Source organism: Hyperolius riggenbachi, chromosome 2, assembly GCF_040937935.1.
Source record: "Hyperolius riggenbachi isolate aHypRig1 chromosome 2, aHypRig1.pri, whole genome shotgun sequence".
Lineage (NCBI taxonomy): Eukaryota > Metazoa > Chordata > Amphibia > Anura > Hyperoliidae > Hyperolius > Hyperolius riggenbachi.
This window is the reverse complement of record NC_090647.1, coordinates 86,699,226-86,722,028: the sequence shown is the minus strand read 5'-3', so window position 1 is coordinate 86,722,028 and position 22,803 is coordinate 86,699,226. Positions and strand designations below refer to the sequence as shown.

At 45.3% G+C, this 22,803-nt stretch overlaps 1 protein-coding gene across 1 annotated transcript in view; it reads left to right on the top strand.

The window, feature by feature from the left end:
* SLC7A1 (solute carrier family 7 member 1) overlaps positions 1-22,803 on the top strand; it is a 79,689-nt gene that overhangs the window by 39,954 nt on the left and 16,932 nt on the right. The window contains exons 2-6 of the mRNA XM_068267025.1: positions 1,728-2,106; positions 6,926-7,084; positions 9,683-9,863; positions 11,858-11,982; positions 21,966-22,188. Of these exons, the coding sequence (XP_068123126.1) occupies positions 1,737-2,106; positions 6,926-7,084; positions 9,683-9,863; positions 11,858-11,982; positions 21,966-22,188 (1,058 nt within the window). The 5' untranslated portion in view covers positions 1,728-1,736. The remainder of the gene's footprint in view (positions 1-1,727; positions 2,107-6,925; positions 7,085-9,682; positions 9,864-11,857; positions 11,983-21,965; positions 22,189-22,803) is intronic.

Genomic DNA, 22,803 nt, shown 5'->3' with positions numbered 1-22,803 from the left:
CAGCTGCTCTGTGACGGCCTCAGAGGTTGTCTAAGAGAATATTGGGAGCAACAACACCGTGAAGTCCAAAGAACACACAAGACCAGGTCCAAGACAGGTCAGGGATCAAGTTATTGAGAAATTTAAAGCAGGCTACAAAAAGATTTCCAAAGCCTTGAACATCCCAAGGAGCACTGTTTAAGCGATCATTCAGAAATGGAAGGAGTATGGCACAACTGTAAACTTACCAAGACAAGGCCATCCACCTAAACTCACAGGCCGAACAAGGAGAGCGCTGATCAGAAATGCAGTCAAGAGGCCCATGGTGACTCTGGACAAGCCGCAGAGATCTACAGCTCAGGCGGGAGACTCTGTCCATAGGACAACTATTAGTCATGCACTGTACAAAGTTGGCCTTTATGGAAGAGTGGCAAGAAGAAAGGCATTGTTAACAGGAAGCATAAGATGTCCCGTTTGCAGTTTGCCACAAGCCATGTGGGGAACACAGCAACCATGTGGAAGAAGGTGCTCTGGTCAGATGAGATCAAAATGGAACTTTTTGGCCAAAATGCAAAACGCTGTGTGTGGCAGAAAACTAACACTGCACATCACTCTGAACACACCATCCCCACTGTCAAATATGGTGGCGGCAGCATCATGCTCAGGGGGTGCATCTCTTCAGCAGGGACAGGGAAGCTGGTCAGAGTTGATGGGAAGATGGATGGAGCCAAATACAGGGCAAACTTGGAAGAAAACCTCTTGGAGACTGGAAAAGACTTGAGACTGGGGCGGAGGTTCACCTTCCAGCAGGACAATGACCCTAAACATAAAGCAGGGAAACAATGGAATGGTTTAGAACAAAACATATCTATGTGTTAGAATGGCCCAGTCAAAGTCCAGATCTAAATCCAATCGAATCTGTGGCAAGATCTGAAAACTGCTGTCCACAAATGCTGTCCATCTAATCTGACTGAGCTGGAGCTGTTTTGCAAAGAAGAATGGGCAAGGATTTCAGTCTCTAGATGTGCAAAGCTGGTAGAGACATCCCCTAAAAGACTGGCAGCTGTAATTGCAGCAAAAGGTGGTTCTACAAAGTATTGACTCAGGGGGCCGAATAATTACGCACACCACACTTTGCAGTTATTTATTTGTAAAAAATGTTTGGAATGATGTACGATTTTCGATCCACTTCTCACGTGTACACCACTTTGTATTGGTCTTTCACGTGGAATTCCAATAAAATTGATGCATGTTTGTGGCAGTAATGTGACAAAATGTGGAAAACTTCAAGGGGGCTGAATACTTTTGCAACCCACTGTATCTAAACCAACCCCCCCCCCCCCCCCCCCCAAAAAAAAAAAATAATAAATAAATCATGGTGTATTCCCAGCATTAGGGCCCTTTCACCCTCAGCCAGTTTAATTGTGATGAGGTCAGTGATGGAGCACGTTAACAGTGACCGTAAAGCATACTCTTAACAGTATGCTTTACTTTATGTGAAGCCACGCAAGGATAACTGCAATGTCCACTGTGAACCTTGCCTTAGTTTGGATGGGCCCTAAATATCCTCTTAAGGGGAAAAAATAAATTGGCAGATTCACAAATTATTTATTGGATGATGCAAAGGAACAAGTTGATGAATAAAGTGGATAACTAGTGTATTAATATAGAATTAGTGTGTAATACTAATAATTTGCTTAGAGGTGGATTTAAACTTTATCATTTCCCTTTTTCTGTTTCTATCTTAGAATTTGAAGATGAGCCATAAAGTGATCCTCGAGTTCGGACAGCAGCTGTTCCGTCGTAAGGTTGTTGGACCTGACGACAAGGAGAGCAGATTGGCACGATGCCTGAACACCTTTGACTTGATTGCCCTCGGGGTGGGCAGCACGCTGGGCGCTGGGGTCTATGTGCTGGCCGGAGCTGTGGCCAGGGAAAATGCTGGGCCCGCCATCGTTCTCTGCTTTCTCATCGCAGCTTTGGCTTCTGTCCTTGCCGGACTTTGTTATGCAGAGTTCGGCGCTCGGGTGCCAAAAACTGGCTCTGCATATCTATACAGCTACGTCACAGTGGGGGAGCTGCTGGCTTTTATAACTGGCTGGAATTTAATCCTCTCTTATGTTATAGGTAAGTCCTGTGATGTTCCCAAGACTGAAGCAAGATGTTTTAAATCGGGATACCATTTATTGGCTAACGTAGAGGTAAATAAAAAGTAAACTTTCGGCTAATACGCCTTCTTCAGACTTTCATCCTGTATACTAACAAGATGTTAAAACATGCAGCTTATATATACTTGTTAATATACAGTCTGGAGGAGGCGTATTAGCCAAAAGGTTACTTTTTATTTACCTCTAAGTTAGCCTATAAATGGTATCTTCCTAATTCAAAACTTCTTGCTTTTACTGATGGCTAACCCAGTACAATACTCTTCTGCTTCTACTACCTGATATTGAAGAGAACCAGTCACAAATGGCTATTTTGTATTACTCTCTGCATATGGCTTGTGCACTGTGAAAAGGCCTGTGCGGGATCTAGATCACTGTCATCCGTAACAATCACTGGAGATCATTCTGTATAACCACTTTGAAAACGAGCACTATACAGACATGCTGCTTGGCTACATCCAAACTGCCTGTTCTGTTCAATGGAGAGGACAAGTGACCAGCATCCTTAAGAGTAAGGGACTGTGTAAGACTATATGACACTTATTCAGCAATCCATCATAACTTTTTTAAAGGTCATGGGACAGTTGGGCTAATGCTAGGTTTTCACCCAAGACTCTCACGAATGGCTGCCTTTAAAGAGAAACCATAACCAAGAATTGAATTTCATCCCATTCAGTAGCTGATGCCCCCTTTACCTTGAGAAATCTATTCCTTTTCTCAAACGGATCATCAGGGGGCTCTGTATGGCTGATATTGAGAAACCCCTCCCACAGTGTGATGTCAGGACCATGGTTCTGACATCACACTGTGGGAGCCTTGTTGCATTGTGGGAAATAACAGCTGTTTACAGCTGTTTCCAACTGCCAAAAAAGGAAGCAGCATCTCCTTCCAGTGATGTCACCTGCCAGCAGTACAAATGTCACCATGTGATAAATGTCAGAATGTAAATAAGGGAAAGGAAAGATTTTACAACAAGCAAACACTGACTACATCATTTATACATAATTATTGTAAAAATGAAGCACTTTTATTACATTATGTTCACTGGAGTTCCTCTTTATCAGAATTTAGTCTGTGTATGTACACATGCTGGATGACTCTCCAGAGACTGTCATTTGCAAAGTCTCAGCTGAGAATCTCAAATGTGTGAAGCTGCCCCACATCATTTAGCACCTGTAGCATGGCAGAATTGCGGCAAGGGCTACAGGGGCTTAGAACAAGTCCCGGGTAAGTTAAACTGCTTCATTTTTTTTCCAGTTTAGGCTCTGTTTAAGAGTGAAAACTGTGGCAGAAGCATTCTGGCAACGATAGTAGATATTCAAGATTCCACACAATTTGTTCAGTTGTTGTAGTACCAGTCCAGCCAGTCTCTATCAGCAATCACACTACACTGAGTCATGAAGTTAGTGTAGTTTTACTGCCTTTAGTGCCAGGAAGCCTGTATAGGTCAGAGGTAGTCTGGTGTTAGATTCTAGATAAACTTTTACTCATTGCATAATTGTGTTCCTTTCATATAATTTATAGGGCATTCAAGCCAAATCCTTTTTTTTGTTTGTTTGTTTTAATACTCTAATTCCCTATAAACTAAACGAGCCTCGCCCTCAGCTTCTCCAGAGTGCTTTGGCACTTTGAGACAGATGTAGCAAGGGCTTGTGGGAGCTCAATCTGGGAAGGAGGAGGTTACTAGCCAGAGATTTCTTAGGCAGCGGGGAGGAGGGGAGTGGGAGTTTTCACAGGCTGAGGGCTGGAGATGCACAGCAGCTTGCCTGTGTGTAATGTGACAAACAGAACATGGCCGCAGTCATTGTATCACAGGAAGAAATAATCCTATACTGTTGAAGCTGTTTGCAGCTAGATTTGCTTTAAACTTTAGGTAAGACATATATAGACTAGTTACTTGTTATAGTTAGTTTTTCATCTTGGATCCGCTTTACGGCAAATCTCATCCTAAAAGTGGAGAGGTGCTCACAAGAGAAGGCTTCAATTGTATAACTGGCTAAAGTCAGAAAATCGCCCAAATGTAGTGTGGATTTTGAAGGGTAGTTTCCTTGCATTTGGAAACCTAATCCCCATCAGCGCCCCCCCCCCCCTTAACATCCTTACTGAACTCGGAAAACATTTCTTTTGTCACAGCTTACAGAACTCCTGCAATACATCTGCAGTGTCTACTTCCTGCTTTCATGGAAGCAGACTAAGGGTCAACATCCTGTGTTTACATGTTATCTGTGTCACAGCTGAGAGAGCAAATTACACTTGTGATTACTTTCAGCTGAGGGGGAATTAGAAAGGCTCTTATCTCTAAAAACACAACAGGGTGAATTTCTCTCTGTTTTCCTTGTGTCCTGTGCATGAATTAAGGTCCACTTTACTAAGGTATCCTTCTGCTCTGTACTAACCCTAATTCACCTTCTCTCAGCACTAGCCCCCTAATCACAACCCTCTCCACCTAAAGGAAGTAGGTGGTGCTGAAACCACTTGCTTAAACTAAATAGTCATGCAAAAGTAATTTTTGGTTTTAAAGGTAAAAGGCCTTCCTCTTACTTTCCCTAACAGGAGTGACCCCATTGTACCTCCAGCAAGGCCGGTGCTTCCATAGAGGCAAAGGGGGCAATTGCCTCAAAGCCTATGGGGGGCACCCAAGGTGCCCCTCCTCCCCTCCAGCTATGTGACCCATGACAGCGGGGATGCTGTGTGTTTACCCTGTATCAGAAAAGGTGATGAATAATGGGAACCCCAAAAATGCTTTTTAGGGAGCATATGATGGACACCTAAGGATACATTAGGTGAAGTTGGATCGGGCCTGGCATTTGGCTCTGGGGGCTGGGTGTTGGTTGGAAGTGGGGCATCAGGCCTCCTTCCCCAAGTTACTTTTGCCCCAGGGCCCCATTGTAGCTAGAACCGGCCCTGACCTCCAGAAAACTGCCTCTTCAGATGCGTGTTGGAAGATATTTAGCATCTAATAATAGCATGGTTCTCTCCCAGCATGCTCCTCATGCAGCAGTTTCCTGTAGTCATGAGACCACAGCGTAGGGGAAATAGCACTACAGCTGTTTCACTTCAACACAAATAAAATATTTTTGTTTTTGATTCATGCAAATTGTATGTAGCTTGGATTTGAGCCAATCCAAATTGGCAGGAAATGTTTTTAAATGTCCAGTTTCTAGGCAGCATACACATTGCTTGCAAGTCAGACAAATCAGCATCTCATTTACTATCCCTGTAGCCTAGCACTGCACCCCTTGTTTCTGTGCTATAAGCTTTACTTTGGCATAAGGTTTATTTGTGCTATAACTTTACATGGTTACCTCACTAGTGACGTCTCTCCATGGATTGGTGCATCACCGGTGGCGGGTTTTATGGCTTATACAGATCAGGTAGCCTCACTTCTGTATTCAAAACACGGCTCCAGATAACAAGTGATATCAGCCTGAACTTGTATTCAGGGAAGTTTGCAGTGCTGCCAAAGCAGTTTATGTCAAACTAAGTTTCGTATAACTTTATATAATTCCTTACCATATACTGTAATAGAAGTTGTTGTTGTTATTATTCATTTATAAAGTGCCAACCAATTCTGTGGCGCTATACAAAGTTAGAAACAAACATGGGTTACAAAACAATACAGACAATGGTGTACACCAATATACAAAATACAGAATTGGTAATTACAGGGACAAAAAAAACATGATCGATACAATGTATAACAAATTCCAAGACTCAAGCAAGAGAGAGCCCTGCCCTTGTGAGCTTTATAATCTAAAGGTAAAGGGGGGGAAACAAGAGGTGGGGTATTATGCAGTATTCATACCTGGAGGCAGTGTTCTTTTAGGTTATCTAATAAGGAGTACAACTTGGCCAGAGGTCCGATCGGAAATGGCGTAAGTCAGTGATCTGCATATTTGGCTATCCAGGTGTTAAAGCGGAAGGAAACCCAGCATTTCTTCTTTGCTCTAATAGATTATTTACAGCATATTATATACAACCAGCATTTTTTTTTCTTTACTAGAACAGCATTCAAAGGGTTACACACAGGACTTAGAAGCTTCCCTGCCAGCAGAGCTGGACGCATCCGCAGATTATCTTGTGTTTAATTGTATCAAGTGAGGAATGTAAATAAACACTTCTACGCTGCCGGGTCCCCTGAACAAAGTCAGACAATTTAGAAATCATTTCTGCTTGTTAGAACATGAATAAAGCAGTTATAAATAAAATGCAAAGTCAGCTTTCAGAGCAAAAGTGTACTTTGGGAACGTATAATTTCTAAATGAAATATGATAACCGTATGGCATATAAAAAGTAGGATAACATGTTTTTATTGAATATTATGTCAGGGTTTTATACCGCTTTAAGGAACTACCAAGTCCCATAATGCATTGCAGGAGTCTGACAGCCAACGTCATGATTAATAAAGGCAGATGCATTGTGGGACTTGTAGTTCCTTAACAGCTGGAGAGCCAAGTTTGCAGATCCCTGGCCTAAGTTAGAGCGTGTGCTTGTTGGAAAATGGGAGGTTTAAGGGAGTGTTTAAAGATTTCTGTCCGTAGCTCCAACATACTTTAGTTTCTAATTTTCCACTTCTACTCTTATGATGCTATTTTTTTTTTCCTCTTTTTGTTGTTCTGTGGAAATGTAATAAAAAATGCGGCTCCAGAACAACTAGTGAACTTTTACTGATCGAAACATAGAAGACATAGTGGTGCAATCACAATGCTTTTAATTACATGATTAGTTGTGAGTTCTACGAATGAATATGAAAACATTTGTTTTTTACTTTATTTTCTAAGGTACGTCGAGTGTAGCTCGTGCGTGGAGCGCAACGTTTGATGAACTCATTGGAAAACATATTGAGACGTTCTGCAGACAACATTTCAATATGAAGGTGGAGGGTGTACTGGCTGACTATCCTGATCTCTTCGCAGTCATCATTATTCTGGTGCTAACAGGTAATCTGCTCTTATCCAGGAAATGAAATGCACATTTCTGGAATGCTTTCAGAACTGAGGTTGCTGCTTTCAGTTCAGTATTTTGTGTACTCCATACAAGGGGCTTTAAAGCAGTAGGATCAGCCATACTATGCCAGGGGAAAAAAACACATATAGAAGTATATAAATACTTGAGCTACTTGCATAACATGTATTGTGCTGTCCACGTTATGATTTCAGTGAATGTTATATAGTAAATGAAGAAGAGAATTATGCTGCTGGTGGGGGCCATGTCTTTTGCCCATAGTTAAAGTGAACATCCGGACTAAAAAATCGACTCAGCAGCACTGAAAAGGCTTGGTGTTTCTTTAACAGTTTCACAGCATCAGAACTTTGTTTCTCTTATACAAGCCTCATTTTTTAGCTGCACAGAAGAAAACTGCCCTGGCTTTTTTCCCCTGATGCTGTGCAAAGCATGATGGGATTTCTGATTTTGTTGTTCTCGTTCTGCTTTTTTGGTGCAAATTTTTTTTTTTTTTTACATTTTGAATTTGACATTTGAAGCCTAGCGTGTGCAGCTGGGAGGGGTAATCAGGACACAGGACAGTTGGAACTGTGTCTCCTGCTCCTTGTCACCTCCTTTCAACCAAAAAGATGGCTGCCCCCATGACAAAGATGGCAGCCCCCATGAATCACAAACATTTGCCTGTTCTTTTAAAACAGGGTGGGCAAGAGATTATATTACCTATCTATTCTAATTAACATAACTAATGTAACTTAATGACAGTATGTTTGTTTAGGCTGAAGTTCCCCTTTAAGGCTAACTCGTGATGTAATTTCTGCCCTTTACTTTTTTTCTTGTCTCCTCCAATCGCTGAGTCACCTCAGCCTTGCTTGTAAACACAAGTGAGTAGGGGATCAAGTTTCAGATAAGCAGCAGGCAGGGAAATAAAGGGAAGAGGAGGAATATATTCTAGATAAAAAGAACCCCCAGCATGCAATTCTTTGGCACAGACTACTAAAGAGCCAGTGCTCCTAAGGTATATGATAACTTCAAATCATAACAGCAGAATTTTTTTTGAAAGTTTTTTGAATGCAGGATTAGCATCTTTATCACTTAATACAATCAGACCAGTTACTGTTAAAATTTGATTTTTATGGTGACAATACCGCTTTAACAAAATGTAACTTTTTTCGACTGAGGAAAAATAATTTATTATAGTACGGTTGGTGCATGTAAGTTGATTTTGAGGGGAAATTGTAACTCTATTCTTTAAGCCTTACAATAAAAAAAAAAACCCATTTGAGCAGCCATACCAAAAGTATTTAAAGTATACCTGAAGTGATCCTAAAGCTAACAGACTGGGTATCCAGCTGTGTAATGATGGCACCCATGGTAATGAAGCACTCAGTAGTTGCAGTTTTGTCTCTAAAATGTCCCTCTGATACTTAGGGGACTCTTCAATGCAAGCATAATGGTAGCGCCACCAATAAGTAAAAAAAAACGAACGCTTTTTATTGTAATTTATAGCTGAAGTCAGTGACAGCCCTGCTGTTTCAGGCTATATACCCTTTTTTCAAGCTCTTGCTCAATTCTGATACAAATGGTTTGAATCCCCTTTATAAATGTCTGGCTAATTATCTTAGCCAATCAAAGCTCCCCCATCCAGGGTCAGCATCAACCCACTGGGCCGTGGTCCTGATGGAAGACTTATAAACCAAAAAAGGATAAATAATGCCCTGTTTATTTAAATAAACCACTCACCGATCTGCTGTATAGAGCTGGTGACACATGCTTTCTGTCTAAACTTTCTGGTTACTACCCAGGATGACATGCAGCAATTGGCTGACCAATCGTTCAAGGTACCCTCTGTGGTGATGTTGCTTAGCAGCTGCGCCACCACATTTCCAATGTGATGTTGCTATGCAACTGTGCCACCACATTTCTATTAAATATGCTGCAATAAAATGTCCTGGAGTGCACTGTGTGACTGTTTCGTGATGGATCCGCTGCCATCCTATCTGAGAGTAGACTTTTCCTGCAAGGGAAGTACAGAGCGCCACTGGTAGATGGTCTAATGCGCAAGTATCTTTTGTATTTGCACACAGCGCTACTATTATGTAGATTATTGCCTCTTTTACAGTGTACCAATTAACATGGGCATAATGTAGAAGAACATATGATTGTTGCAATCATTGTATTACATTGTATTACACAGGGCGACTTTTTCTCAAAGTCAGCAGCTCAATTCAGCAGAAAAAGTCGTCCTGTGTAATACAAAGTAACTATGGAAAGATGCATATCATTTTAAAGCTCTATTTCTCCTCTTTCTGGCGACATCTAAATCGTCGCCCTACGCCTTTTAGTTTTCTCTATTTTTGCGATTGAAATCGCGGCCGCAGCAATTTCTATCGCGAAAATAGCGAAAACTAAAAGGCGTAGGGCGGCGATTTATATATCATTGGAAAGAGGAGAAAGAGAGCTTTAAAATGATATGCATCTTTCCATAGTTTTTTGCACTGCTCGGAGTCTGTTGTAAAACTGAATGGTTTATAAAGCTAAGTTGATTGAAGCGCATTGGCTCTACAGTCCTTTTTTTCCCGCCCGCTGTTGTGCAGGTCTACTGTCATTTGGAGTGAAGGAATCTGCTCTGGTCAATAAGGTCTTCACCTGTGTCAATGTGCTGGTCTTGGCGTTTGTCATCATTTCCGGGTTCGTGAAAGGCTCCATCAAGAACTGGCAGTTATCGGAAAAGGACTTCAATACATTCAACGTATCCAACCTCACACTTCCAGACAAGTATGATTGTGTTTACATAGAGCCTCTCTTCTACTTCGATGCATATACCGTATTTTTCGGACTATAAGACGCACTTTTTCTCCCCCAAAAGTGGGGAGAAAAAGGGACTGCGTCTTATACTCCGAATGTAACAATTTACCTGTCCGGGCACGTGTCAGCCACAGCAGCGTGATCCTGTGCGGTATAGCAACAGCGACTGAAATGATCTCTGTCTGTGTCCATCTTCTGCCTGGAGCGTCAGCAGCATGATAAGTGTTAATAACTCCCCAGACACATAGCAGCAGCCGCTGCAATGATCGGTAATGGCCATCTTCCAGCTTGTCCCTGAGCGGCAGCAGCACGTTCAGTGTAAACTCCCCGGGGAGGGCGGCGAAGGAGCAGCCGCTGCAATGATCGGTAATGGCCATCTTCCAGCTTGTCCCCGAGCGGTAACAGCGCGTTCAGTGTAAACTCCACGGGGAGGGCGGCATAGCAGCAGCCGCTGCAATGATCGGTAATGCAGGTCCGCTCTTCTGAGTGGAGTTTTGTCCCTGATTCCGCCCCATTTCAGCTAATCCAGGCACAGCGGGACATCTTCAGCCACAAGACTCGCAGTGTCCATCAGAGGCCACCATACTGCCTTGAATATTGGCGCCCTCTTATAACATGTGACGCACGTGCACCGGGGTCAAAGGGTGAACCAATAAGCAAGGCAGTATGGTGGCCTCTGATGGACACTGCAAGTCTTGTGGCTGAAGATGTCCCGCTGTGCCTGGATTAGCTGAAATGGAGCTGAATTAGGGACAAAACATCACTCAGAAGAGCGGACCTGCATTACCGATCATTGCAGCGGCTGCTGCTATGCCGCCCTCCCCGGGAAGTTTACACTGAACGCGCTGCTGCCACTCGGGGACAAGCTGGATAGAAGATGGACATTACCGATCATTGCAGCGGCTGCTGCTATGCGTCTGGGGAGCTATTAACACTTATCATGCTGCTGACGCTCCAGGCAGAAGCTAGAAGATGGACACAGACATTAGAGATCATTGCAGCGGCTGTCTGCTACACTGCACAGGATCACCGCTGGATCACGCTGCTGCAGCCTCACCAGGAGCCTCATCATAATGGGTGAGACCTTAATTTAATTGCTGTGGTTAGTTATTGTAGCTAGGTTGTGGGGAGGGAAGCAGGGGTTTCTGTAATGTAATGAAGCTGGGGGAGGGGGGGACATTAAGGGTTAGTGAAGTGTAGTGAAGCTGGGGGTGGGGACATCAGGGGTTAGTGTAATTGGTGGGGCAGCAGAGGTAAGCATAGTTGGGTAGTGTAACAGAGACATCTTGGGGGTCTATAGGACACTCCTGGATCATGGATGCACCTAGATTGTTTTGGTTTTTTTTCCCCCTGGTTTTTGCCCTCTAAAACTAGGTGCGTCTTATAGTCTTATAGTCCGCAAAATACGGTAATCCTTTTCTGTGATCGGGGCCATTCCTTACTGGTGTCATATGGGGCGTAGATTCTGATGTTCATCTCGTGGTCTTTTAATAATCATTCTCCTGGCTCTCAGTCTGAATGTTTAATTGCAGAGCTATTGAATGTCGCTGAGGCTTTTACTATAAGCACTTTTCTAGAGGATAGGGAGGGACAACTGCAGAGCATTAGAGGTTGTCTTTATGCCAAAATACCATGCGGAGGATCGCTGGACATCAGCAGCCTATCGTTACTATGTGCAAACCATGCATGATGTTAAGAGGTTTACAAATGGATACATAATTCAGTGATGAATTGTGGGAGACATCATATGGTCACTCCAACCTGAATTATCGCAAATGCCTTCTGTTTTAGGAAGGCAAACTTTTTTTATTTTGCTTAACATTTTAGTAACAGGTCTTTTTGGTCCTTAGTAGCCCCGTACACACTCCTAGGAGTTCTGCTTCACCATGAGCTTGCTGGGTAGTCTGTATTTAGAAATTGAATGATTACAGAACATAACCTTTCTCTCTTCTCCCCCTTTTCAGTAAAACAGAAGATAAGTGGGACTACGGCTCTGGTGGATTTATGCCGTTTGGTTTTGCCGGAGTCCTGTCTGGTGCTGCTACCTGCTTCTATGCATTTGTTGGCTTTGACTGCATTGCAACTACAGGTGAGAGCAGACAAGTTCACCAGATCCACTCCTGCCAAACTGATTCTCTTTATTGGCTTAGGTTATGTTCACAGCAGGAACACAATGGGAAATCAGCGCTGCATGTTATCTACGCATTGCGTTGCAAACAGGGAATGAAATTTATGCTTTAGGCCCCTTTTACACCTGTGGCCTGCATAGCCCAGCATTAGGCATCCCCACCGCAAGGGCAATGCAAGTCTATAGAGACTTACTTTAACATGGTTTCACTTATGTGGGACTTCTCCCAGCCACCTGCAGCCCTCCTGTTCCTGCGTCGTCACTCCGTGATCTTCCTGACACCCGCAGTGCCCCTGTTTCTTGTGTGTGCATGGCCCCAGTCCATGCATCTCCTGATCACACTCCCAAGGACTCTACTGTGCATGCACAAGGCGCACCTAGCGGCTGGAGCACAATTGGCGCACATGGCCAGGGCTGTGCAGGCGCAGTGGCATTGACTTGCTGAGTTGCCTGAACCGAAAGAGGGGCGATGCGGGGGACTGAGGCTCAGTAACTGTGCGGGTATAGGGCGGCTGCAGGGACTGGTAGATGCCCCAGGTAAGTTAAACTGCATTTAGGTTCCCCGTTAACTAGGTTTTCTAGCTCAAAGATCTGAAACTAAGTTCTGATGCTGAGGACATCCCACATCCACTTCTTACTTGAACGTTTTACCAGTATAACACTGCATTACATAAATGGACATTACCAGTTATCACAAAGAAAAGACGCCTATTTATGTTCTCTGCAGTGTTGTATAAACGTTTTGACTATTAAATATAAACACAATGTAGTTTGACTGGAGATGCATGTCACATGTCTGGAGACCACTCCCACACACCCCTGAGGGCCCCCCCAGTGGTGGCCAAGAGCGTGCACAGATTGAGAACTATAGTTGCTTGCCATGCACACCATTTGTTCACCCAACATGTAATGTTTCTTTTAACCTGTAAATCTAGGCTCGTGGTTTTCTCTCCTCATCCTCCAGGATGGCTGCATAACATGAGAGATAGCCTAGCTCCTCCCCCAAAGGAAACACCCCTGATACAAACTTTTGCATAAGAAGCCCCTGCCTACCCACACACCTCAGTTTTGCTGTGTTTCCCTCCTTGGAAACATCCGGATACGAACGTTCGTGGACTCCTCTCTCCCTGGATGCCTGGATGCCTGCATGTGAGCTAGCGTTGCTTGCGCTGGCGACAAGCGGAGGCGTACTGTCGGTCGCTTGCGCCTGCTCCTCCTTTTGGGATTGGAGGGGCGGGTCGGGATCCGTGGGAGCGGTGGTCTGCCGCTCGTTTAGGGAGGTGGTGGCAGAGGAGGGTCCTGCGTGTCAGGACGACACCCGGAAGTACAAAACAAGTTACTTCCGGGTCAGGTCATCGGGCCATGTGACTTCCGCTTTTTAAGTGGGAAGGCGGCGGCGTCTCAGCGCCATTTGAGTCCAGCCACAGGACTGTCCGGGGGAGCATGGAGCAGGCAGAAGGCTCCTCCGTGGAAGGCCGCAAAACCTCCAGTGACACAGCAGAGAAGGTAGGCTGTTTGTCGGCGGTGGTATCGCTGTCGGTAGACAGTGACACTGGTGTAATGTTAGCCTGAAGGGGCTGTGTGGGATTATTACTCCAGGTGTTACCTACTGACATGCGTCTATGTGTCCAGCCATGGCTTCCTAGTGGTTTCTAGTGGCTGGAAACACAAGGGGAAAAAATAATGGGATGCTGTAGCAAAGGGGCAGGCTGGAGACTAAAAGAAATGTTTTGTTTCTCTAGGCATTGCCGGTACAGCCAGCTACAAAGCATAGAGAAAAATCCAGGAGATGCTCTAAGTGTGATGCAAAACTTTCAGCCTCCTGGTCGAAATCAGTATGCCAAAATTGTATTGCAAAGGATAAGCCTGATCCATCGATTGTGATGCTAAGTTTCATGGAGTCAATGCAGAAAGAATTTACTTCAACTTTTCAGGCCTTGCGCTCAGTAATGATGACAAACCCAGTGCCACCGCAACTGCCACCTGTGTCGGCCCATGTAGAGTTTCCTGTACCCGCTTCGAGTCAGGAGTCTCGATCGCAGAGAGGGGCAGGGGCTGCGGCCCAGGAGGTTCAGGGTTATGTTGTTTCTACTTCAGCGGAAGACTCGGTTGAGGAGATTGAATCTAGAGCAGATTCAGGATCAGATTCCATTGCAAAGGATATGAAATCAGCAAAGTACCTATTTAGTGCAGAGGAAACGTCAGAGCTTTTGAGAGCAGTCTATGATGCGGAGCAAATTCCTGACCAGGTCACGATCTCCTCTGCACAGGACGATATTTATATGGGATTACAGGGTAGTGAAGGTAAGACTTTCCCCATTCACCCAGCAATTAAGAAGATAGTTACAGACCAGTGGATTGATCCAGAAAAGAGGTTATACATACCAAAGTCGTTTAAACGCAGATTTCCTTTTAAGGAGGAAGATATAGCCTTATGGGCAAAGTGTCCAAAGTTGGACGCGGCACTCTCACAGTATTCTAAGGATACGGATCTATCCTTTGAGGATTCGGGTGCACTGAGAGACCCCATGGACCGTAAGGCGGAGACTATGCTCAAAAGGGCCTGGGAGGCCATGGCATTTGCATTTAACCACCCTAGCGTTCTGGACGAGCTGAGCTCGTCCAAGAAAAAGTTGCTGTTAGTGTTTAGGACGAGCTCAGCTCGTCCAGCGCTGTCCCCACTCACCAGCGTGCACAGCGTGATCTCCGCCGCCTCCTCTGTGCTGCTGCGGCTGCTGCGGGGCTCCCTCTCCCTCCTGCTGGCTCTGATCGCCGGCGCCAGGCTCCCCAGGCTCCTCCGATCCTCCGGTCCCCGCTCCCCAGGCTCCCCCGATCCTCCGGTCCCTGCTCCCCTCCTCTCCGCAAGCCTACGGAGATCCGGCAGTCAGGGAAGATGGCGTAGCCCAGCCACTTCCTCTGACGCCGGCTCCTGCGCCCCCTAGTGTCCGTCGCGGCGACAGCATCATTGGATTACATAGGTACACAAACTCTATGTAATCCAATCATGCTACTGTATTTCAAAAAGTTGTTTGCACAAACACAAACACCTGTCAGCTCTCAATAAAAGCCCTGAACAGTTACTGGCTCTCCCTCTTTCAGAGTCCTCAGCGTCCAGTGTTAGTCTGTTTACAGCTATCATCTGTGATTTCTGTGCGATTTCTGTGCGATTACTGCTTTTTTCCAGCCTTAGCTTCGTTCATATTACTGTCAGATTGCGTATTGCTTTCCGTCTTTTTCAAGACGCTGTGATCCCTGTGCGTTTGCTTTTGCTGGTTTTTTTTTTTGGTTTTTTTTGTCGCTGCTCGTGACCCCGTACCCTGCTTGGGGTCATGGCCTCGTCCTCCCGGAGGCGTGTGCGTGACGAGGAGTTGTTGGATGTCCTCGAGGCAAGCGACAGCGAAGACGAGCTCCTAGAGGAATCGACAGACAGCGATGTTCCCGGTAACCTGTCTTCGGAGACGGAGACCAGTGATGAGGAAGCCGAGGAGCCAGTGACGGTCGCACGCACCTGGTGTGAGCTGGGGAGCCCCACTCAAGCTCCGCCACCCAGGTTCCCCTTCACAGGGGCACCCGGGCAGAAGATCGCGTGCGACGAGAGTCCGCTGTCCTTTCTGGAGCTCTTCCTGACTGATGACGTCATCCGCAAGATTGTTGAGGAGACGAATCGCTATGCAGCGCAACATCAGCAGGGATCTTCTCTACCCAGGTTCTCGCGGAGCAGGAAGTGGGAACCTGTGACCAGCAACGACATCTGGGTGTTCCTGGGGCTCGTCATCCTCCAGGGAGTTGTTGGTAAGCCGCTGCAGAAGTGGTACTGGACCACTAATAAGATCCTCAGTACGCCCTTCTTTGGATCTGTTATGTCCGAGCCACGGTATACCCTCATCATGAAGTATTTGCACTTCGGAAACAACGAGGAGTTTGATGAGGCCACCCATCCCGCACCCAAGCTGAAAAAAATTTGGGACATATACCAGATGATTGTTGCGAACTTCAAGGCTGTGTATGTTCCAGATCGCGACATCACGGTTGACGAAAGCCTCATGGCATATAAGGGGAGACTGAGCTGGGTGCAATTTATTGCCTCAAAAAGGGCACGCTTTGGGGTGAAGTCGTATATGCTCTGTGAGGCCAACTCCGGGTACATCTGGAACTCTGTAATTTACACGGGCAAAGGCACCAAATTTGCCCCTCAGTTCAGCCAGTTTGGGTGTGCCACCTCCTCTGTCCTAACCCTAATTGAGCCATTGCTGGATCAGGGGTACTGCCTGACGACAGACAATTTCTACAGCTCCCCTGAACTTTTTGATTACCTGGTCCAGCATAAAACCGATGCCTATGGTACCTTGAGGGCTAACCGTCGGAATCTACCGCCGGCCTTTTCTGCCAGGAAGCTGAAAAAGGGGGAGGTCGTTGCCTGGCAGAAAGGCAAAATGATGGCTCTAAGGTGGAAGGACAAACGTGATGTCTGTGTCCTCAGCACTATTCATAATGCCGAGACTGTCCGCACCACCAACAGGAGTAAACAGGAGGTGGATAAACCCAAAGCCATACTGGATTATAACAACACTATGGGGGGTGTGGACAGGGCTGATGGAGCCATGACTTTCTATCCGGCTGTCCGCAAGCAGCAGCGGAAATATTATAAAAAAAATTTCCGCCACTTACTTGAGCAGTGCTTGTGGAATGGCTATGTGCTCTACAAGAAAAGGTGTGTAAGGCCTGTACCCCACCATGACTTTGTCTGGCAGCTGACGGAAGCAATCTGCACGAAGTACCCCCCACCAGAGTCAACATCTAGACCGGGGCGCAGGGCATCATATGTCGTGAATCCGGCACGGCTTTCAGGGAGACACTTTGTGGAGTACTTGCCACCGACCCCACAGAAAGCAAACCCTACAAGAAGGTGCGTTGTTTGCTGCAATAAGAAGGACAAGGATGGCAAAAAGATGCGGAAGGAGACCCGCACTTACTGCCCAGATTGTGACGTGGCACTTTGCGCATTACCATGCTTCAAGATCTACCACACTAAAGAAGTGTTCTAAGGTACACTTGTAGCCTGTATAATTTTGTTTCTGCCTTCATTTATTTATTTCTGCATTGATTTATTTATTTCTGCATTTTCTTTATATTTCTGCATTGAGGAAAAATGCAAGGTATTTCAGTTAGTTATTCATAAATTTTATTTTATTTTTGACAAGAATTAGTGTTTGACACTTTTATTATACTCAGAATGTATACTAAACTCTTGCTTGGCTCATTTTGGTAAGTTACAGGAAAAAAGGTGCTGAAAATTAAATGTACCGCTTTTTGCACAGAAATCCTTGGGAATCAGAACGCCGAGGTGGTTAAACCAGCAATGGCTTCCATTTGCATTGCAAGAAATTTAATTAAATGGTTGTCGGGTCTAAGAGACCATTTAGTAGCAGGTACGCCACAGGCGGAGATCCTGGAGTCCTTCCCAGTCTTAGCCCGATCCGTCGCGTTCCTAGCGGATGCGGCAACGGAATTCTTAAGATCTACTGCCAGAGTTGCTGCCCTCATAAATACAGCCAGAAGAGCAGTATGGCTAAACACTTGGGAAGGAGATGTAAGCTCAAAACAAAAGCTGTGTGCCATGAGATTTGAGGGTGACCTTTTATTCGGCAAGGATCTGGACAGTATTTTGGAGAGGTCATCAGGGAAAGGTAAAAAATTCCCTAATAAGAGGGGCAAGCCACTTCCACGAAGGTCCTTTCGTGGGAAAAAGCCTTTCTTTAACAAAAATCAGAGACCACAACCCCAGAAGAAAAGATGGGTCTATACAGGTGAAAAAGGTAAATCCTCTTTCATGTTCAATAAGCCCCCTCCCTCTGGGGCAAGACAGGAAAAATGACGAGATACAGGTGGGGGGAAGGTTACTCCACTTCGTCAATCAGTGGGGTCTCATTACCCAGAACCTGTTCATATTAGATCTTCTAAAGACAGGTTACAAAATATTATTCGCCTCCCCCCCTCCAAAAAACTTTGTTCTTACAGGGACCCCAAGAGAGCCGGAAAGAGCCAGAGCTCTGAAAGAATCAGTTCTCACCTTATTGAAGCAGGATGTGATTTGCAGCGTGCCAGAAGAGCAGTTGTACCAGGGTTACTACTCCAGGGTATTTCTAATCAAAAAACCCTCGGGGAAATATCGCATGATTTTAAATTTAAAGAATCTAAACCCGTTCATTCAGGTGGAGAAGTTCAGAATGGAGAGTATATTTACCATTCAGGCCTTGATCCCCAAGGACGCGTTTATGGTAACTCTCGACTTAAGAGATGCTTACCTTCACGTGCCCATCAATCCAGCTTACCAAAGTTATTTAAGATTTGCAGTAGCTCTGGGAGACAAAATATACCATTTACAATATCGGGCACTCCCGTTTGGTATAGCAACTGCACCGAGAATTTTTACAAAGATCATAGCAGAGGTGATGGCACAGTTACACCGTCTGCAGATCCGAATCATTCCATACTTGGACGACCTGTTGATTCTGGCAGATTCAAAAGAAAAGTTATTGGCCGATTTGCACCTGACATGTCAGGTATTGTCAGACCTGGGTTGGCTATTAAACATAGAAAAATCAATGCTGAATCCCAGTCAGACAGTGCTGTATCTGGGTTTCAGGGTAGATTCGGTTCAGGAAATGACTTTTCTGCCAGCAGAGAAACAGGAAAAAATAAGACAGAGGGCATATTCTTTCAGAATAAAAAGCAGGGTATCGTTAAGAGACGCAACTTCCTTGTTGGGCCTTATGACCTCGACCATACCGGGAGTGGTATGGGCACAAGCACATACGAGAACATTACAGGAATGGTTCCTGCAACATTGGAAGCAGGGAAGAGTGCATCTCGACAAGAGGTTCACCTTATCGCAAGTAGTCAAGGACTCCCTATTGTGGTGGGAGGACCAGAGCAATCTCAATCAGGGCAGGATGTGGCATCCTCCTTCTACCATCCGAATATTCACAGATGCCAGTCTGTGGGGATGGGGAGCGCACTCAGATCTATGGCACGCTCAGGGAGTCTGGAGTCAGGGCATGTGCAGGGAATCATCGAATTTCAGGGAGCTCATGGCGGTAAAGCTGGCCTTGGCCCAATTAGCCCCCCACATAAAAGAGACACACGTTGTAATTCTCTCGGACAACATTGTGACAGTCTCTTACATTCGGAAACAAGGGGGAACCAGGGTAAAGAGGCTCAGAGACTTGGCCTTGGAGATTGCAGCTTGGGCAGAGCACAATCTAAAATCTCTAACTTCAGTTCATATAAAGGGCTCTCTAAATTTTTTGGCAGACCAATTAAGCCGACCCAAGTTGCTGGAAACAGAATGGGCATTAAACTCGGAGGTGTTCCACCAGATAGTACAAATGTGGGGGAGCCCGAGTGTGGACCTCTTTGCGTCCCCCAACAATGCAAAGACAGAGTTTTTCTTTTCCCTAGATCCAGCGTGTCCCATGGAAAGGCTGGATGCTCTAGCATTGCCATGGCCCAGGACTCTCCTTTATGCCTTCCCCCCGTTTTCACTGATTTCTCGTTCAATCTGGAAGATAAAGAAAGAAAAGGCCAGAGTTATATTCGTAGCGCCCTTTTGGCCACGAAGGATATGGTTCCCAGATTTGTGTATCCTGGCAGCACAGGGTCCTTGGTTTCTACCTCACAGGAAGGATTTGTTAATACAACAGGGGAGATTCCATCAGAGTCCAGAGAAGTTTTCCCTGGCAGCCTGGCTCTTGAATGGAGGGCGTTAAAGAAAAGGGTTTTTTCGAACAGAGTGATATCCACGATGGTTTCATGTAGAAAGATTACTACGAGAAAGATTTATTGTAAATTTTGGAAAGTTTATTGTTCCTGGAAAATGAGAAAAAATTTAGTAGGGAACGATATTGCTACGATTTTGGAATTCTTACAGGATGGAGTGGATTTAGGTCTATCACCTAGTACATTAAGGGTTCAGGTTTCGGCCCTTTCCTTATTTTTGAATATTAAGATTGCCAGAGATTCGGCTATCATTGATTTCTTAAAGGCGGTATCTAGGGCTAGACCGATACCGACAAAATTTGTTCCCCCATGGGACCTAAATTTGGTCTTAAGGGCTTTAGCAAGAGATCCTTATGAACCCCTGAATAAGGCTTCTCTAAAGGCTCTGACGTTAAAAACTACTTTTTTAGTCTCTGTCACATCAGCTAGGAGGGTTGGTGACATTCAAAATTTATCAATAAAGGATCCGTATATGCAGATATTTCCAGATAGGATCATATTCAGGACAGATCCAGCATACTTACCTAAAGTTAGTTCACGCTATCATAGGTCTCAAGAGATTATTATACCTTCCTTTTGTGATCCACCAAAGAATGATAGAGAAGCAGAATGGCACAGTTTAGACGTCAGGAGAGCGGTAATACAATATCTTGACAGGACAAGATCTTTTAGGAGGTCAAATCATTTATTTGTTTCCTTTTCAAACACAAAGAAGGGTTTAGCGGTGTCGAAGGACACGATTGCCAGATGGCTCAGAGAGGTAATAGCTTCAGCCTATGTGCAGGAAGGACAGAGTGTGCCTAAGGGCATCAAGGCTCATTCGGTTAGATCACTTTCGACCTCGTGGGCTGAAAGGTCTGGTGCATCACTAGAGCAAATTTGTAAAGCGGCAATATGGAAGGACCAACACACATTTGTCAAGCATTACAGAGTGGACCTACTATCCAGCCAGGATTTGTCATTTGGTAGAAAAGTTCTTCAGAACATCATCCCTCCCTAAGGTAATTTATTTCTCGCTGGTCTCTCATGTTATGCAGCCATCCTGGAGGATGAGGAGAGAACTCTGGGTAGAACTTACTGGTAGCGGTATTTCTACGAATCCTCCAGGATGGCTACCTTAGTTCCCACCCGATGATGGTCTATTGTGGCCGGATTCAGGGGAATTAAGGTAGCGGCTGTTCGGAAGGTGATACTCTGCAATAACTGAGGTGTGTGGGTAGGCAGGGGCTTCTTATGCAAAAGTTTGTATCAGGGGTGTTTCCTTTGGGGGAGGAGCTAGGCTATCTCTCATGTTATGCAGCCATCCTGGAGGATTCGTAGAAATACCGCTACCGGTAAGTTCTACCCAGAGTTTGACATGTTGCTTTGCTTCCTTCCTTTCCCTGACTAGAGTGTATTTTCAGCAGACCTGTCAGTGGCTGCTGCCAGTTATATAAAACTATAGTCAGAGTGCCCAGGAAGGCTGAGGAAACAGTACAAAGATCACCATATTGAATATACATTCTGAGAGAATAAATTTAAACACAAAATGTGTGCATGGTAATCCCTAGACTTTATCAATTCTCTTGCTAGAATTCACACAGTAGCACGTGAGGGCTTTATCCAGGGATTACTTTGTAGTTCTTAGCTGATCACTATCATGTGATCCGGTCTTCTTTTTCTTGAGAATTATCACCACCAAAGAGAATTATCACCAGTTCATCAGAGAAGAACAGATTGATCATGTGCTTGCTTCATTAAGCTTGCCCATGTGACTGCAGTAAGCCTCCGTTCCCACTTGTCTGCATCACGTGTGTCCGCTTGTCTGCATCATGTGCGGCCAGTGGGAGGGGACAGTATAATGTCCACTCTGATGATCCGCAGTGATGTGGCTGGAGCCAGGGACAGCAGCGCTCCCCTATAGGCTATATGGGGGATTGCATCCACCTGGCACTGGATTATGGCAACTGCACAGAAGTGCTGTCCGCTTACTGCAGCGGATCTGTGGCAGTGTGACAAGTGTGTGTAACATAGGAGCCGTTCACTGTACGCTTCGCAATGAGCAGAGATTGGACCAAAAAAGTCCACTCTCTTCTCAGGTGGGAACAGAGCCCAATAGTTGTAAGCAGAACTAGGATTTCACGGACTTCTCCCACTCACAATTCTCTTTCTTTATCTCCTACTAGGTGAAGAAGTAAAGAATCCTCAGAAAGCCATTCCCATTGGCATAGTGGCATCTCTCCTCATCTGCTTTGTGGCATACTTTGGAGTATCAGCTGCCCTCACTCTCATGATGCCCTATTATTTGCTGGATAAAAACAGTCCCCTGCCCGTGGCGTTTAATTACGTGGGCTGGGCTGGCGCAAAATACGCCGTTGCTGTTGGCTCGCTGTGTGCCCTTTCTACAAGGTAATTATGGTCTCCTCCGTATCTCCATGTGTCTCTTAAGTGGTTGTAATTCTACAACAAAGCAGATCTCCAGCCTCCCATTGTAACTAGTTGTAATGCAGATAAACAATAACAATCTAATTTTAAATAAGGATGTGGTTTAAAATTCGGAATAGTGTTCTGAATGTTTTAGCACAGAACCTTTATGTGTGCGGGCTGCGGCAGGGGGTGTAACTCACCTTGCTGCTGCCTGTGGTGCTGAGCTCCACAACACATTACAGCTCTTCAATACTGTCTCACTCACAGCCAGAGAGAGGAAGTATTTCCCCCCCTCCCCCTGCCACAGCCTGCATATGTAAAAACTCTGGTTCTGTTCCAAAGCATTCCAAACTCCAAAGCTCATCCCAATTCATGTCTTCCCTGGCTGGCTGTGCTCCACCTGTGTGGCTGGTGTGGCATATCTAGCAGCCTGAGGAGAAGCAGGCCTGGCAGTGCCGCATATAAAAAAAATTGCTGCTCCTTGCTGGCAGAGGTGGAATATGCATCAAATATTTATGTACCTGCCCCAAGCCACACTCGCCGTTTTTTCTTGTTTCCATAGCTGCAATCAGATAACCGATCACATGGCTGTATGTC